Genomic DNA, 14,785 nt, shown 5'->3' with positions numbered 1-14,785 from the left:
ACTTACTAATTGAGGCCTGCTATGACGAATCTGAAGTTAAAATTTGTCGGAAACGTCTAGAAATTGCAAAATAATTGCGAACCATTGACGTGTGGTTAGTTTCGGTTAGGTTAGGCAAACATAGTTAAAATTTCGTGTCGTGGTAGTATCAGGATCTAGAAATTGCAAATTAATTGCGAACCATTGTCGCTAGCCCCACGAACCATTGGCGCTAGCCCCACGAACGATTGACGTGTGGTTAAGTTAGGCAAACTTAGTTAAAATTTGTTGTGGTAGTATCAGGAATATATATATTTCCTTGTGAAACAACAAAATTCGTGAAAATCGATTGTTTCCATTCCGAAAACTAACGCCTTATTTTGCAATTTCTAGACGTTTACGACGTGATTGGGAGGACTCAATTAGTGAGTATGCCAAATACTGAGAGGGGTCCGGTCATCTTAAGTAGTTCTGTATTCTATACGTAGCCATTGGTTAGTCGTTGCCTGATACATACAGACTATTGCTGTATGTATGAATGTTTTCATGTTACATTTTTTTATTATTAAAAGTACGTTTGCATTTATATTTGCATCCAATTTTTACATTTGAAAGATTGTTTCCGATTGTAATTATGTTCCTGTTAGGTTGGTCAAGTTTGGTGCAATTATGCTTGTACATATTCCTGTTAGAGGTCTGCACGGGCCTAAATTGTAAGGCCCGAGTCCGGCCCGGCCCGAGGAAAAGAAACCCGAACCCGACCCGAGTCCGATAATAAGTAAACATGAGCCCGGCCCGAGCCCGAAAACATAATTAAAATTACTTTCCAATTCAGCATTTAAAAAAAAATGGGCACTGTTGTACTTCGTGCTCCTATTCTCATTCTCGAAGTAAACCATAATTTCAATAATTAAAATTTATTTTTCGATGACAATATTCGCTAACAAAATAGCCTTGAGGCCCGGGCCCGACCCGAGCCCGAGAAGTTCTGGTTATTTATGGCCCGAGTCCGGCCCGCGGGCTGGGCTGGGCCGGGCCTAGGCCCGAGGGCCTGGCCCGAGCCCGTGCAGACCTCTAATTCCTGTGCCTGTAACATGCCAGTTATTTTTGTTGTATTACACTTTCCTTTTTCTCTATCAAAAACAAATTATCAACAACAACTTTGGAACACATTCTCTTGGTTAATACATATTTCTTGCAAATATGTAAATCAGCATGTCAGAACTTCATATTTTTTCCACATTCGCTTACATTATTCTTGATGACACCACAATCAAGTTCATTCAATAACAGAACACTGGAAATTTGTTTTAATAGTTTCTTATGATGTAATTTTTTATTAGATCCTTTTAGTTTTAATATTAACTGCAGTTTTTACATTATTTTATCGCAAGGAGGGATATAAAGCCAAATGAAACGACCATTCAACTTCAGATAGAAGAAAGAATAACTTTTCTTATGAAATTAAATGTCATCTTATGGAAAATTCACACTGAAGCGACATATTTCACTTGGAAACTAGCCAATCAGCAGTAACATTTCTCATGACAGGCCACACAAGTCTCTGTTCGATTGGCAACATGTGTTGCCTTTCACTTGTCGCTTCGATGTGAATTCTCCCTTAACAAATTCATTCCTCCTCCTCTTATACAAAGTACAAAAATCATGAAATTATTGAACCATTATTTAATTCCTATGTGCTTAATTTCACTAGTATCTTGTTTGTTATATTTAAAGTGTATGTATACATTATTCTGTTTGATTAGTACATAAAAGTAAAACTGAAATATTTCACTAACATCCAGTATTAAAGCCAAACACGACAAAAGTGGTCAACAAGCAATTTGTTTTGCAGATTGGAGAATGGTTGACTGGTAACAACCAGGGTTGTCCCTATGGTGTCGTCTGAGGTTACAATGGATGAACGCGAAGAGCAGTGAGTATCCTGATTTGTATTTTCTATTTTAAATAATGGTCCTTGAACATACAAGAAGCTGTTGATTGCCTCTACCCCTTCGTGAATTGTCATTTTTTGTTTAATTAACAGATTTTTATGTAACATGGTATTTGTTTGATTACAGAAACTGCAAATAACTGGGATATTTTAGGGGCTGTTGAGCAACCCCTTTGAGAATTACTTCGGTATTTATTTAATCTACAGATTTCGATGTTTTGTGTAATATAAACTTGCCAGCTCTGAGTACTTTCGCCACTTTTGTAAGATCCGTTTGTATGCACACGCTAAAAAAACTAAAGAAGACTATGGAAATGCTATCAGCTCCAAACCTAACATTCGTAATCTTACGTAAAATTATAGCTTTAGTTGTGGAATTCCATGTGGGGTGCTATATCGACTTGCACGAAGCCTTCGACCTGCTCTACTGCAGATAACATATGTACTTTACTTCACAATAATATGTCTCTGTGAGCTAAAAACAATTGAAAACGTTCCTAACCACATAATCTTCATAAACCATCCAAAATATTTCACTTTATTGAGGGGTATAGAATTGGTCATCAAATCCTGTGCTACTTTCACCAGTGTTTTCATCAGAATTACACATACATCAAGGGAAAAAGCATGGGTAATAGTACAAGCATCAAACAAGAGACAACCTAACCTAACAAATTTAAAATTGCCATGAGCATTACATTATTTTCCTGTAGTTTACGGTTATTACAAGCATAAGAAAACAGTTTTTTCTTTGTGACGTTTCAGGAGAACACACGCTCCTTTCATCAGACATTTATTTTCATTTTGACTAAAGATACAGTTATAACAATGTAATAACCGTAAACTACAGGAAAATAATTCTATCATGCAAGCAATGCGTACATACAAGAAAAACTATGAGCATTACATCTAACAAAATATACAACTTCTGAAATGTAAACATCACGAAGGTATAATACATACATACTACCTTTCTGCTACATGGTTACAGGATGAAATATGTCAAGTGATAGACAAATGAAACACTTCAAACATATATGGTATCTTTTCTAATGCAACTCAAATAATATATACTTAAAAGCTTGCAAAACATTTTGTACATACTCTGATAATTTTCATCACAAATTATGAAGCTATATCACAGTAGAACTCTCTCACAGTTCCAGAGCAGAATACAACACACATTAAGCACAAGTGAGAACCACGTGTTTTGCACTACAACACAATGCTGCTGTAAATCTCCTGCCCAAGTTTGTGGCATTGAAACAGAATTTTTATTTGTGACCCAGGAAGACTCCTGATCATGCTACATAAGGCATAGTCCATATCAATTCAGGCAGGCAAAGAAAAAAGACTTAACCTTCATAGTCTCAGATGTTATTGAATTAAACATATGTTAAAATTCAGGACAAAGTAAGAAACCCATATTTTTTTGTTTTGTCCAAAAAAATTCCTGGCCCGAGATACAGGGTGCCAAAGATGGAACCTTGGGCGTCATTTCTCACATGTGATTTTTGACAAAATATTAAAATGCTCTGTACTAATTTACTATTCATCGGACAGATTTCTTCATTTTTACACAAGAAACTACTTACGGTAATAACTTCCTGTAGCATTGTCTTGTCTAACATCTGGAAGGTGTTTTGTGTCATGTGGGAATGTTTCAAAGCGGAAATTCATGTTCTTTGTTGAAAATTAATTCTCCAACGGACAATAGCCTTCGGCGCATACACCTTCGTACATCATCACGTGTTGTGATTGTGTTTTGTTCATGTTCATTGCGTATCCAGTGTTTCGAACTGTCTGTGTTTGCAACGAGAGTTAGAAACATGACATGTTGTGGATGCGTGGTGAAATTCGTACCGGGTGTGGAAGATCCATTGATTTTTTAATTTAATTGAACACTGGATCATGAAGAAAGGAAAGGAATGTTGAAAATGTGGGAGTGAATGTAAGCTACTCGTTACAAGAAATGTGCTGTGGGTATATGCCTAATATGACGTGTCTTAGATGCATGGTGAAATTCAGCTAAGTTTTCCGTATCCTGGAAACTGATTTCTTCAAATTTAAAATTTTGGGGCTCATTTGGGGGCAGGTGACTCTGGCCAAGTTTCTAATATACCTTTAACAGGGACTCTAAAGAGAAAGCCGGTTAGTCTGAGCATAGCGGAGCAGATGCGGGGGCGTTAGGTCAATTACCCCAGGTGCGGAGCCCGGAATCGGTGGGAAATTTGGACTCAAAAATTTCAAAGGAGAATAATGTTTTACTTTAAATTTCCCACCGATTCTGGGATGAATAGCCCTAAAAACCATTCACGGATAGCGCCACGAAACATTACAATTTTCTTCGTAAAACAATGCGAAAAAGTTTTTTTAAAAAAAATGGATCAGATGAGCTTTGTTCACGGGCATTTCTTGGGTTCCGAAGGCTGAAACACCGCATAGCGAATGAAAATCGACAAAACACAAGCATGACACGCAATTATGTAGGAAGGTGTACGTGCCATATTGTGTCTCAGGCAAGCGAAAAGACTACGAGAAAGAAGTACTCGTAATGTGAAAAATTGCAATTACTTTGTTCAAAAAAACGTGAATACGCCTTAAGGAATGTTCCGTGAAGCAGATAGGTAAGTACGAATGTCAAAAATTGAAGAGATGAAGAAGTTATAGATATCCGACGGATAGTAAATTTTTACCAAATGCTCTATCTCTGGAAGGGTTCAAGATATTTTGTTGTTTTTTGTATTTGAAAGAGAATAAGTTTCTGATTAAAATGATAACCTCCATTAACATTAACCATAAACATGACATAACCACATAAAACTTCCTTTCCAATACATTATACATTTTTCATAAGTCATGATGTGCAAAACCAATAGCATTTTATAAAAAAAACCAAAACAAATACAATACATAATGCATAATTCGATACAGTGAGCTCACATTACATGGGGTGCTAAGCATGAAATAACATAATAGTACCTACTCATTACTTGACTATAATACATGAAGGGATCATGTTTGTGTGAGATTGCAAAACTATTAAACTGATAAAATTCTGTCTCTATGTGGTGCATGCCAAAGACAACTTGCCACCGTAAGCTAGCTGCCGTTTGTTAACAGCCACCATGCTGGCTTTGGACTCGAAACAGATTTCAAATTACCTGCAGATTTCAGAACAACTGATGTAATGTGATAGAACAGAAACCGAGGGAAAAAGTCTCGGAAAAGCCACAACATATCTATTAGTTTATATTCTGTAGTGACATTTACTAAAAATATTTATCAAGTTAAATATGACCTGACGATAATAGTTCCGGGTTAATAACTGAAAGCGAGAATTCACACTGAAGGGACAACCGACAGGCAACAGGTTTCGCTTGAGGATTTCACTAATTCAATGCAGGCTTGTGTGGCATGCAGCTATGGAGTAAACTTATCTTGTGATTGGCTCATTCCCAAAGGACTGTCCCTTGTCACTTCAGTGTTGTTTCACCCAGCATAATTAACTTACGTGAATTGCACATACTGATAGCCCTTTTCTTTATTTTTCTTCAGTCTGTAGTTCATTATCATAAACTCAGGCGACCAATTGGCTGCATCTCAGATTGGAAATCCTTTTTGTGTTGTTTACAAGAACAGAGAGTCTGTAATAACAGTACGTCACAATTTTCAAGTCCAATTTCACAAACAACTGCCTAATTGGCACAGCATGGATTGTGTTGAGGAAATGTATTCATGCTAAGCCTTACAAGTAGTGCTTAAACAGCTTGGCCATTTCAAATTTCACGATACAGAAAACTTTATTAATCTGAGATTCAAGAAATTTGAAACCACTGCCCTTCGGTCCTATTACAATGAACTACAGGCTGATAAGAGAGAGGGAAAGAAGAAATAACAGTACATCCAAGTCACACTCACCTGTGCTAATTATGATGGGTGTCAACAACAGGTAGAAATTGTCGATTTATTTTTGAATCTCCTTGTCTAATACTGATAGTTCTTACTTACATTTGCTGTTGCAATACACATCAGTGTTTTGTGAAATACTCATATTAGCATAGGCTACAATGTTAATTGGACTTTGTCCATTGTCTAGTGCTTCTACTACTTTTACCTATTTTAACATTGTTTCAAGAGACACCTCTCCTCCTGTCTTCATTGGAAACTCTGGACAACGAGTAAAGTCTAAGTAACGTTGCATGCTACACCATGTAAGCAAAGAATGCCAGGTTTGATACCTCGTGGAGGTACATAGTGGTTAAGTTTCCACTTTAAACTGTAGGTCCTGTCCTGATTAGCCTATGTGTGCATAATGTGGACTTAAACAACAAACAAACATTGCATGCTAATAAAGACCCATTATTACTAACATTCAGATAATTATTTAATACTCATATCACGGTTTCATTAAGAATGAGATGAGCATGTGATCTCAGTGGTCTAGTGAGTGCTAGACTGAACAATATCGCGATTGATTGTCCCAGTTAAAGTTCTGGTATGCATGAATGTTCCTTTCTGATTATCTTTTATTCAGTTTTGTCTCATCATTATTCATCTTCATTGTTGCAATTATCCAAAAGACAGATAACGGAAGCACAATAAGAAAAATACATATATAGCAGTGAATTTGCCTTGTAATGTGTGGGGTGGATGCTGCCTCCTTGTTTTCTAGTTTCCAGTGACTCATAGAATTAGTTGGGGCAGGGATTGCCAAACCGTTAATCACGAGATACCAATAGTGCATGGAGATGTTTTCATGGATCGTGATTCGTTGAGTATATACTGCAGGTGTGTAAGACACTCAAATGTCAACCTCTGTTTCATATAGGATGCCCAGTACTAATGAGAGACTGCCTTGTGGTTGTCCCGTCATCCATTTTATCTTAACATCTTTCATCCCCATCATTGCAATTAGCCAAAAGTTGCAAAAATACTACATTAAAGAAACTAAATCATTCAATCAATTAAATACATACTGCAGCTGCCTTGTAGTGATCATGAGGATAACTTTTGTAATGTCGCATCTTCATGCTGAATACACCTTTCTCCCCTCACCCATAGATGGCCAAGATGCCTTGTCAATATTTTGAGAACCAACAGTAATCCATCCTAAACACTAGAATCATTCTCAGACACATGCATAATTAAACATTTACATTGATAATTTTACATGTACCAGTAATAATAGTAATGAATTTTATGGTACTTATCAGCAATTGTTGTCCCTCACCATGCCCGTGCAGTCTAAGGCATCATGCTTTGGACTTCGGCTACGTGATGCATGCAGTTTCGAGTCTCCTAGGGGAAGCATAACAACTTTTCTCCTGATACTTCCGCCTGTGTATGCTACTGGTGGCCATCGACCATTAAAGAAATTGGAGAGGTACGAATGAATAGCATAACCCGGTCACTGAAACCTACAACAATGACTGGAAGTTTGTTGTGCTGACCACACGTCACCCTGAAATTGGCTGGATGATCCCCACTTCGGTAGGTGGGAGTTAGGCCGGCAGTCAGTAGGTAGGCCCTGGCCCTCATGGGCTGTTGCACCACAGGTTAATATATCAGTAATTGTTATCCCAGTAATCACCAGAGCCGCAAGTAAAACTTTTTGGTGGACTGATTTGCCTACTAAATAGTAACTCAAAGTAACATAAATTAATGCTGTAAGCTTATCTTGAGAGAGACAACAATCAGTGTTTTTTGTCTATAACTTTGAAACTTGTAAATAATGCCGTGTATCTCTGAAACAGGAATACTCAACTGTGCTTAGAAATTATAGACAGTTGGAGAGCCTAGCTCATGTTCTACATTTGTTCACTGTCATGGATTTTGGTGATATAAGAGCAAAATGCAGATTTCTTTTCAGTTGGCTTTCTTTCTTTGGGCCAGAAACTACAATTGCTGTATGTGGAACGTGGTTCGCACTGCGAGCCCGTAGTTTTCACGGTTCAAAGAACATCGCTGTGTGCCATGTTGCCACGCTCCGCGTACAGCTTTACTCCGCTGAATAGAAATCTGTATAAAATTGAATTGACATTGATAATACATTTTAAAAACATATGCAAAGAGCTTCAAAGCAAGACCAATATTGTATTTATAGGGCTACCCAATATTCAGAAAAAGTTGTTTCGCAAAATTGAAGAAAACTGTTTTTTGACAAATTTTGAAACTTCAAAATTAAGAATTATGTTTAAAATCTTTCTGCCTCCACTGTACTAAAATTTCACGACGATCGGACAAATCGTTTTTGATTAACAGAATTACAGAGAGAGCGGTCTTTTGCTAAATACCCCCCCCCCCAAAAAAAAAAAAAAAAACTGACCCTTTTTTGGTTAGCAAATGCAGGATAGAATAAGCTAAATTTTGATGCAACCTTTTTTTTTATGTAGATATAACTGGTTAATTTGTAATTTCAGTCTAAACTCGAGTATGTACAATTTTAAATCCGATAGCACAGAGGTTGTTTCCGATCTATGGTGACGATTTCAAACTGCACCTACCTTAAGAGAAACCATGTCACCATTATCAAGAGTGCTCTATTTGGTGGCCCTGCATCTTGGCAATTTCCCGAATGTTAAGTTTCCGCTCTAGGAGACCGGCACAAAGTGTAGTCATGTCCAGCCTCAACCACTCCCCCTGACAGGCTGTCCATAGCCCTTCAATGGTGCAGGTTCTCCTGTGAGACAAGGCTTGTTTCAGTAGGTCGAAGATGCAAAAGTCCATCGGTGAGGCATCAGGTGACTTCACTGGAATGTCTGTGAAAGGAATGGCACGAATTCCAGTTTATTCTGCCATTTGTTGGAGGAAGAGGCGGGTTGAACAAAATGTGTGTGACTTGACACCTTGTCTTGATGCACCCACACACGATTCTGGTCCCTTCTGTAGAGATAGGGAATGTCATAGCGATAAATGGGTGTCAGGACGTTAGCCTGATAATAATCTGAATTAACCTTCGTATTTTTGGCAACATGATGTATGGTCAGCTTGCCATTGTACGAGTATCCTGCAATGATCATGAAACGTGTTTCCAAAACTTTCCTTACATACAGTGAACCATCTTTGAAAGTCCCTCACACATGTCGATTGATAAGAAATTGCACGTGGCTTGTGACAGTCATCAAGATAAACATATGCCTTGTCCAATGTAACAACGAACTTCCACTTTTCTCCTGACAGGTGCTGTTCATAAAGCTTTTGACAGTTAGTGCGACATTCCTGGATATGTTTTGGCAAGATCTTATGAACATGCCCCTTGTGTTGCTTTTCCAAACTCAAATCACAGTGGTAATCAAGGGGCTCCAGGTTCGATACCCGGTGGAGGCACATAGTGATTCGGATCCCACTTTAAACTGTAGGTCCAGTCCCAATTAGCCTTACTGTGCATAAAGTGGATTTTAAACACCAAATCAATCAAAAATCAAATTGCAGTGAATGATGGTGTGCACTGTCTTCAGTGATGATTGTAGCCGGTTCGCGATACTTCTCTGCGTGGCCAGATTCTCCCTGGTGACCAGCACCCTGACATCCCGAATTGTAGCTGGTGTGCGGCTAGTGGCAGGCTGGGAGTTGGCCAGTTTCTGCCCCACAGGAATCATTCCACGCCTTGCCTTACCTGCCCCTTTCAACACCCGTGATATGCCATTTTTGGACAGTGAATTCACGCTCCTTGCACAGTTTTATAATGGTGCTATAACTGTAGTTTACCTCAGAAAGTTAAGTTATGTAACCCTCCCAATATGCACTGATTTTCGTTGGCATTCTTCCTGATACGCACTGACCACACCTGTCACTCACAGTCAACGGTCCAAAGTGCCCACACGACTGGCAGCTTCATTCTCTTCCCGCTTGGTGGTGCTGCACAAGGTGTGACATTTCGTCATCGCAGATCGGAAACAACCTCTGTAAGTGCTTCAATGATGAAGTTTCCGATACTTTCTAGTAACAATATGCAACATGTTGAAATTGTTCCAACACAAGGTCCTCTGTTAAACAGCATCCACCTTTGAAATTGGCCATCAGAAAAAGTGTTTAGTGAGTAGTATAAATGTCGATGAATTTAAAACCTCAGCTAATGGCCATTGGTGGTGGATAGGGTTAGAAATTTTACCAAGATTTGTACCTGTCAGTTACTCACTCGATGAGGATGTATTGGTCACCATCTTAAAAAGTGGAAACCAATAATTATATTGAGTTGGTCTGGAAATGTATCTGTTGATTGAATGCTGCACCCAACGTATTTTAAATGCTTGCAGATTGTTGGTGTATTCGCATTCGTAGTTGTAATAATGAAAACTGTACTTTTCCTTGAAGATACAACCTTTTTTTAGTACCCAAATTTTCAACACAGCACGTGTGTGTCTTTTTCAAGTTATATAAGGAATGAAATGACATGTCAGTTACAACTAATAAAATCAATAACAAATGATGCAACAGTTAAATACAAATGGTTACATTTACAGCCTTTAAATGAACAATAATTGCTCAAAATCTGTCAATTAAAATCCTGGAAGACTACTTGCATGTTCAGATAGTGTTTTTAAGTTCTGCCACAAAGGATTCCCTCACTTTTCTTTTCTCATACTTTATTTTTGTTCCTTGTTTTTTTTTTAATTTACCATTTACCCCTGTATCGAGGATGAACTTATAATCACTTAATTTCAAGATAATTAAGGAACGTTTCCCCGAGTCATGCAAAGAAAATCTTCAGGCTTTTATGGCTAGTTTGAAGTACTATTGCCAGCAAGACATGGGTGAATTAGTATTTTGGATGAGGTCCCGAATATCTCATGTAATATGTGTATTTTGGAGGTAAGTGCTAAGCTCTTCTCATTGTTGGAAGGTTGCTGCTTGCTTCCCCACCACCAGTAACATCATTACCACTAATTTGAAAAGTTGGTCAGTGAAAATTCACCAAATTACAGGGTCATCCGTTTGAGATGTCAGAAAAGTAAACAGTAAACAAGAGATTAATGTACGTATCTCCGAGCAGCTTGTTGTAATATAAGCAGAAAGGATGTAAGTTTTGAGTGAGTGGAGGTTTACAGACTTCAGGAACATGGCGGCGCTAATGTGCATGGTAACAAAGGTGGTGGTCACGTCACAACAGCGCTCACAGTATGTCGTATGGTATGCAAATTTTTCGACTATTACAAGCATGCTACTGCCGCCATGCAGCTGAAGACTGTAAACTCACTCAAAATTTACGTCCTTTCTGCTTCTATTACAACAAACTGCTCACAGATATCTACATTACCCTCTTGTAGATAACGGTTTATTTTTCTGACATCTCAAACGGATGACCCTGTATATTGTCATACTGCACTGTTTTGCTGTTTACAGAGCATTTAGTATTTATGATTTTTCATGTGCATCCATTATTAATATGTAAGTATCCATGTACCAGTTTTTGACGACAAGCATATCCAGACCTAATGCCATTTTACCTCCTGGTTACATTATTGCTAATTTGAAATGTATTCAAATTATATTTTGGTGATGTATGTCTCTCACAATCATTTTAAAAGGAAATTATATTGAAGGGGGCTGGCTCATAAAGCATATTATAGACCATATATAAGGTTTAATTTGAAACTGTTTTTAATGTGTGTTTGCATGCATATATTGGCCATTTTTAGTGCATATAAGTCTACCCCTGCTGATAACACCTTCTAGTTAAAATGCCAAAGCCTTGTTTGTCTTCTCTGAACTTTGAAGTGAAAAAGTGGAATTCCTTACCCAAGGAAAAACGTAATGCAATACTCCAATAACTACATGAGTGAATCTAAATATATGTTATGACGCAACTCTTCAATATTTATCGTTGTTGCCTTGTAATCAAGGGGTCCCAGGTTCGATACCCGGTGGAGGCACATAGTGGTTCGGATCCCATTTTAAACTGTAGGTCCAGTCCCGATTAGCCTTACTGTGCACAAAGTGGACTTAAAACACCAAATCAAACCAAATCTTCAATATTTATATAATAAATATCGTGTGTTGTAACTAATTGGCTTGATTTAAATTTCTGAGAAGTGATCAGGTATTCATGTTAGCAGGAATCCATAAGACAGCTTCATGAATAATGCATTGTGATTTATTTTCGGAAGAATGATGCATAAAGTTTTCGTTAGTTGTTACGAGACTGTTTTGGAGCTGTCTATCGAATATTCAATTTAAATATATATTTTCTGTAGACAAGACTATACTTTCAGACACCACATAGTCAGAGATCGTTAGTGTTTTTACTTCCTTTTATTTCACATAGGTGAAGGTTAGGTAGTGCTTGAAGTGGAAATTGCTAGCTGGGGAATGATTGGTCGAGCCTTGTGACTAGCAGGGGATATGCTCCTGTTGTTTAACATGGTGACAATGAAACAGCTGGGAGTAATGCTTTGTGAAAATTTTTCTACCACCATCCCTCTGCATCCTCCCCCCCCTCCCCCCGACTTCGAGCACTGAAGTTAAGAATATATTATGAGAATGGAAAGTTTTGTCGGCAACAAAGGTAGTTTTCAAATTAGTGATTTTATTCATCAATTTTGTACCGAAATTTTGATTTTTCCCCCCATAAATGTGTGTCCCTACCATTAAGCTTATGCATACAGAAAAAAAGTATACCTGTTGATGACTAACATATTTAACTTGGATGACTTTGACAGATACTGCCACCTCTTGACACATTTTTGTAAGTGGAGTTTCCAAGGATTTGTGGTGGAATTGTGATGTTTGTCTATTGTTCTTGAAACTAAAACAATTTTTCCCCATGCTCTATCTTCTACTGTTAGATACACAAAAGAAAAGTTTCATCCTATTCCCACCAAGCGTGTTCTGAGAGAGGACTGGGGATTTGGTTTACAACATCCCCCAGAAATACCTTAGAAATATTAGTACTAGGAACATCGTGAACAATTAATTTCATTTTCTACTTTTATATCGTAACATTTAAATCACAATGCTCAAATTTATTGCCTGTAGATGGAGCATAATTGTACCCTAACAACCTTACTGCACTGTGCTCAGTTAAAATTTTACTTAAATTTTGACCTCGTTCAAGTAATAAGATAACTCAAAAAGTCGATCAGCTCTCATGCAGATCAAGTGAAAAATAATTTGATATTGCTCTGTAAGTAACGGAGAAGTGTCATCACACATTTTTAAGTTTTTGATGCCACTAGGGGTGAGCGGGATGGTAATAAGTAGGGCTCAGATAGTTATGCACTAAAAATATGCAAAATATGCACTTCAAAAACCCATTTAATTTATAAATGCTGTATATTACAAACTATGAAAGATTATTTATTTTCAACTTTATTTACATGGCGAAGTTAAGGCATTAATGCCTTCTCTTCTGCTTAACCAATAACTATAGTGTTAAATTTTTCTTTACAATTAATTGTATTCAATTAAAAAATGAAAAATATAAATGAAAAATAAAGTGACAATAGAAAAATAAGTAGTAAAATAAAAATAAAATAAAAGTAATACAGAGTTTGCATTCGAGAAGTCAAAAACTTGATTAACCATTAATCACAGTAGATCATTTTTTAGTAACGCAATAAAAAATATATGTGAAGAGAAAATTAAAAATAAATGCAGTACAGTTTCTATATGAACACATACTCACACACAACTAACTACCTATAGAGAAGGCAAATTTCGTTAGCTAAAGGTATTGTTTTCTGGGAATTCAATCTATGTCCAAAATGTTTAACATGAGTAATTTTAATTTTCTTTTGAATATTACAATTGAGGAAGAGGCTTGGATTTCGGGGGTCAGTCTGTTACAGTGTCCTGCAGATTGCATGCCAGGCAATGAATATGCATTATTCTGAATGCTCATTCGCTACACAGATTTTTTTTCAATTAATGGGTCTGTGTTTAACGAAACACACATTTGCATTTGATAACAACATGATGTCTAAAATTTTCGAACTTAACTCCTGTTTTCAGCTAGAATAGTCTTATATTCAGAAAACACACGTTCCACTTTGCAAGATACAAGTGGACTGTATTTAGGGCAACAAAGTGAGACACACAAAGTTCCAGATCATCCACACCTTGTCCATTTGTATGCAGAATTTTGCAAACTTTCACCATTGTGCGTACCCACTGTTAATTTTCAATACAGCATCCAATTTATGTACATACACATCATCTTCAACCTGGGCGAGGGTCTCTTTAACGTCTTATATAATTTCGACGCTTGTTTGAAGTTGTAACCCTTTGTTTTTAATCGACGAATGGAATCTTTCAGGCAAGAGAAATGTGCACATCAACAACTTATTTTCATAAAAAATATGCACCTGCATATGAAATATGCATTTTTAATTAAAAATCCTTAAATATACATTTAGGTGGCCGCGGTGGCTCAGTCGGTAACGCGTCTGACTACCATGCTAAAGGTCCCGGGTTCGATCCCCGGCCGGTTCAAATCCGGGAACTTTTCTAACGGTGGAAGCGGCCCCGGCGCCTACCCAGCGTCGAATAACATGGGTACCTGGGGGAAACCCTGGGGGGTAAAGGCGGTCAGGGGCGTGATGCTGATCACATCACCCCCACTCACGACCGGATCAAGAAAGTGTGGGGCGTTACCCCCACACCCCCTATACGCCTTCATGGCGTGGTGCTAAGCACAGGGGAACACTTTACCTTTTTTTTACCTTTTTAAATATACATTTAGGCAAAATGCATAATTATCCGAACCCTAGTAATAAATAACTCCTGTCCCCCGATCCCTATTTCGGAAACTTATTTCCTGATTTTCACCATCTGACAGTCTGGAAATGTAAAATAGCTAGTCAAGTTTTCTTGTCTGCAAGAGTCGGAAATATCTTGAAATTACAATTTTCA

General features: G+C 37.6%; 2 protein-coding genes across 6 annotated transcripts in view; one reads left to right on the top strand and one right to left on the bottom strand.

Moving 5' to 3' along the window:
* Klc (kinesin light chain) overlaps positions 1 to 14,785 on the top strand; it is a 108,554-nt gene that overhangs the window by 1,107 nt on the left and 92,662 nt on the right. For all 5 annotated transcript variants that reach the window (XM_083112021.1, XM_083112019.1, XM_083112027.1 and 2 more), the window contains exon 2: positions 1,835 to 1,915. In XM_083112021.1, the coding sequence (XP_082968147.1) occupies positions 1,875 to 1,915 (41 nt within the window). In that variant the 5' untranslated portion in view covers positions 1,835 to 1,874. The remainder of the gene's footprint in view (positions 1 to 1,834; positions 1,916 to 14,785) is intronic.
* Positions 1 to 14,785, bottom strand: part of LOC145978973 (uncharacterized) — a 59,234-nt gene that overhangs the window by 25,547 nt on the left and 18,902 nt on the right. The gene's annotated exons all lie outside the window — the stretch shown is intronic.

This window comes from Lepisma saccharinum, chromosome 25 (assembly GCF_977018435.1).
Source record: "Lepisma saccharinum chromosome 25, izLepSacc3.1, whole genome shotgun sequence".
NCBI classification, from domain to species: domain Eukaryota; kingdom Metazoa; phylum Arthropoda; class Insecta; order Zygentoma; family Lepismatidae; genus Lepisma; species Lepisma saccharinum.
The sequence above is the reverse complement of the archived record's forward strand: the minus strand, read 5'-3'. Positions and strand labels throughout refer to the sequence as shown.